Source organism: Dendronephthya gigantea, unplaced genomic scaffold (assembly GCF_004324835.1).
Source record: "Dendronephthya gigantea isolate DGI-Jeju-01 unplaced genomic scaffold, DenGig_1.0 000014F, whole genome shotgun sequence".
Lineage (NCBI taxonomy): Eukaryota > Metazoa > Cnidaria > Anthozoa > Malacalcyonacea > Nephtheidae > Dendronephthya > Dendronephthya gigantea.
This window is the reverse complement of record NW_021163024.1, coordinates 1,881,148-1,882,158: the sequence shown is the minus strand read 5'-3', so window position 1 is coordinate 1,882,158 and position 1,011 is coordinate 1,881,148. Positions and strand designations below refer to the sequence as shown.

At 38.9% G+C, this 1,011-nt stretch overlaps 1 protein-coding gene across 1 annotated transcript; it reads left to right on the top strand.

Moving 5' to 3' along the window:
• Nucleotides 1-1,011, top strand: LOC114519742 (neuropeptide FF receptor 2-like). Its single transcript, XM_028539911.1, has one exon. The coding sequence runs from the start codon at nucleotides 58-60 to the stop codon at nucleotides 1,009-1,011; it is 954 nt and encodes a 317-aa protein (XP_028395712.1). The 5' UTR covers nucleotides 1-57.

Below are 1,011 nucleotides of genomic sequence, written 5' to 3'. Positions count from 1 at the left end.
CGGGTATTTTCTCTCTTTATTCTTCATTAATTGGCTGGAAGAAGATCTTTCGACAAAATGGCAGTTGATCCACAATTACAAGGAACTGTTCTATTAATAGCTGTTTCTTTGGGAGTTCTTGGTAATATACCAGTCGTCGTATCCATATCTCTGCAACGAAGTCTACTGAAAAACAACCATTATTATCTCCTTCTTCACTTGGCAATATGCGATTTATGTACGTTACTGTTCTTCATACCAGATGTATATTCCATGTTTACCGCTAACCCTTCAATTACAACAACTTCCCATCTTCTTTGCAAGATCTGGGGGCCAGCACATACGGCAGTGTTTACAGCAGGGGCAAATTTTCTTGTTGTAATTTCTGCTCTTCGTTACCGAGCAATTCTTCATCCCTTCAAACTTCCTGTGACTCGAAGAACTTTGAATTTCGCTGCAGTTTGTGTCCACATGTTCGCCATAATTTGCATCCTTCCATACGCTATGGTGCTAACATTTCATGAAGAAGACGGTTGCTCTAAGAAATGGCCATCAGAATCACTCAGCCTTGCTTATACATGGTTCCTCGCGTGTGTTCAATTTTTTCTCCCGGTTATAATCCTATCTTTCATTTACTATAAGATAGGCCAAGAAATTCTGATACGCAATAAAACAATTTCCAGAATGGATGCTCGCAACCAAATCCCAGAGGAACACTCGTCTGAATTTCGTCATCGGCAAAAAATTCGGAATGCAAAACCATTGTTTGTTTCTTTTGTGATTGTCTTGTCTTTCATTGTGTCAGGATTTCCATCGCAGGTTTTGTGGATTGCTTTTACGAGTGCGTCAAAAAAGATACCGAGTTATGCTTTCCTGTTCAACGCGATTTATATATTTGGGACTTCAGTTATTAATCCATTCGTTTATGGAGCACTGGATAAGAAAATTTTTTCACTTTTTAAACAATGTCGAAAAATGCAAGTCCGCTTGTCAAGCTTGTCAAGGCGAGAGGTTTATGAGACTAAATTTTGA